Source organism: Thyridium curvatum, assembly GCF_004353045.1.
Source record: "Thyridium curvatum strain D216 chromosome Unknown NODE_263_length_501_cov_951.278075, whole genome shotgun sequence".
NCBI lineage: Eukaryota > Fungi > Ascomycota > Sordariomycetes > Thyridiales > Thyridiaceae > Thyridium > Thyridium curvatum.
The window spans coordinates 1-501 of record NW_022157013.1 but is presented as its reverse complement, the minus strand read 5'-3'; the positions used below and the strand labels follow the sequence as shown (position 1 = coordinate 501).

Genomic DNA, 501 nt, shown 5'->3' with positions numbered 1-501 from the left:
GGACCAAGGCAAGAGTCCGAGAAACGTACGACTTCCCCGGACTCGACGGGATAGTCAGGAAGGTGCGGAAATCATGCCACGAATGCAACAGCAACAAGGCATCAAGACATCCACCTTACGGGGAACTACAGCCTATCCCCATACCAGAACAACCCTGGTATTCAGTGGCTATGGACTTTATCGTCAAACTACCAAAGTCCAAAGACCCGACCACTGGAACGGAATACGACAGCATTCTGGTAATACCGGAGCGACTTACCAAGTATGCATATTTCCTTCCGTTCAACGAGTCACACACGGCAGAACAACTTGCGTTCACGTTCCTACGAACAGTAGTGGCCAACCACGGGATGCCACACGAGATCGTCACGGACCGAGGACCGACGTACGCGTCAAAATTCTACACATCCTTGATGGGACAACTTGGAGCCAACAAGAAACTGTCAACGGCCTACCACCCACAAACCGATGGACAGACAGAACGTCTAAATCAGGTATTAG

The 501-nt window shown here is 50.9% G+C and overlaps 1 protein-coding gene across 1 annotated transcript; it reads left to right on the top strand.

Moving 5' to 3' along the window:
• Positions 1-170: 170 nt before the first annotated feature.
• On the top strand, positions 171-501 carry E0L32_012448 (uncharacterized protein; the record flags this gene model as incomplete). The annotated part of the gene is made up of 1 exon (XM_031135286.1): positions 171-494. A coding segment is annotated over one exon (324 nt), but the record flags the coding sequence as incomplete, so codon positions are not given.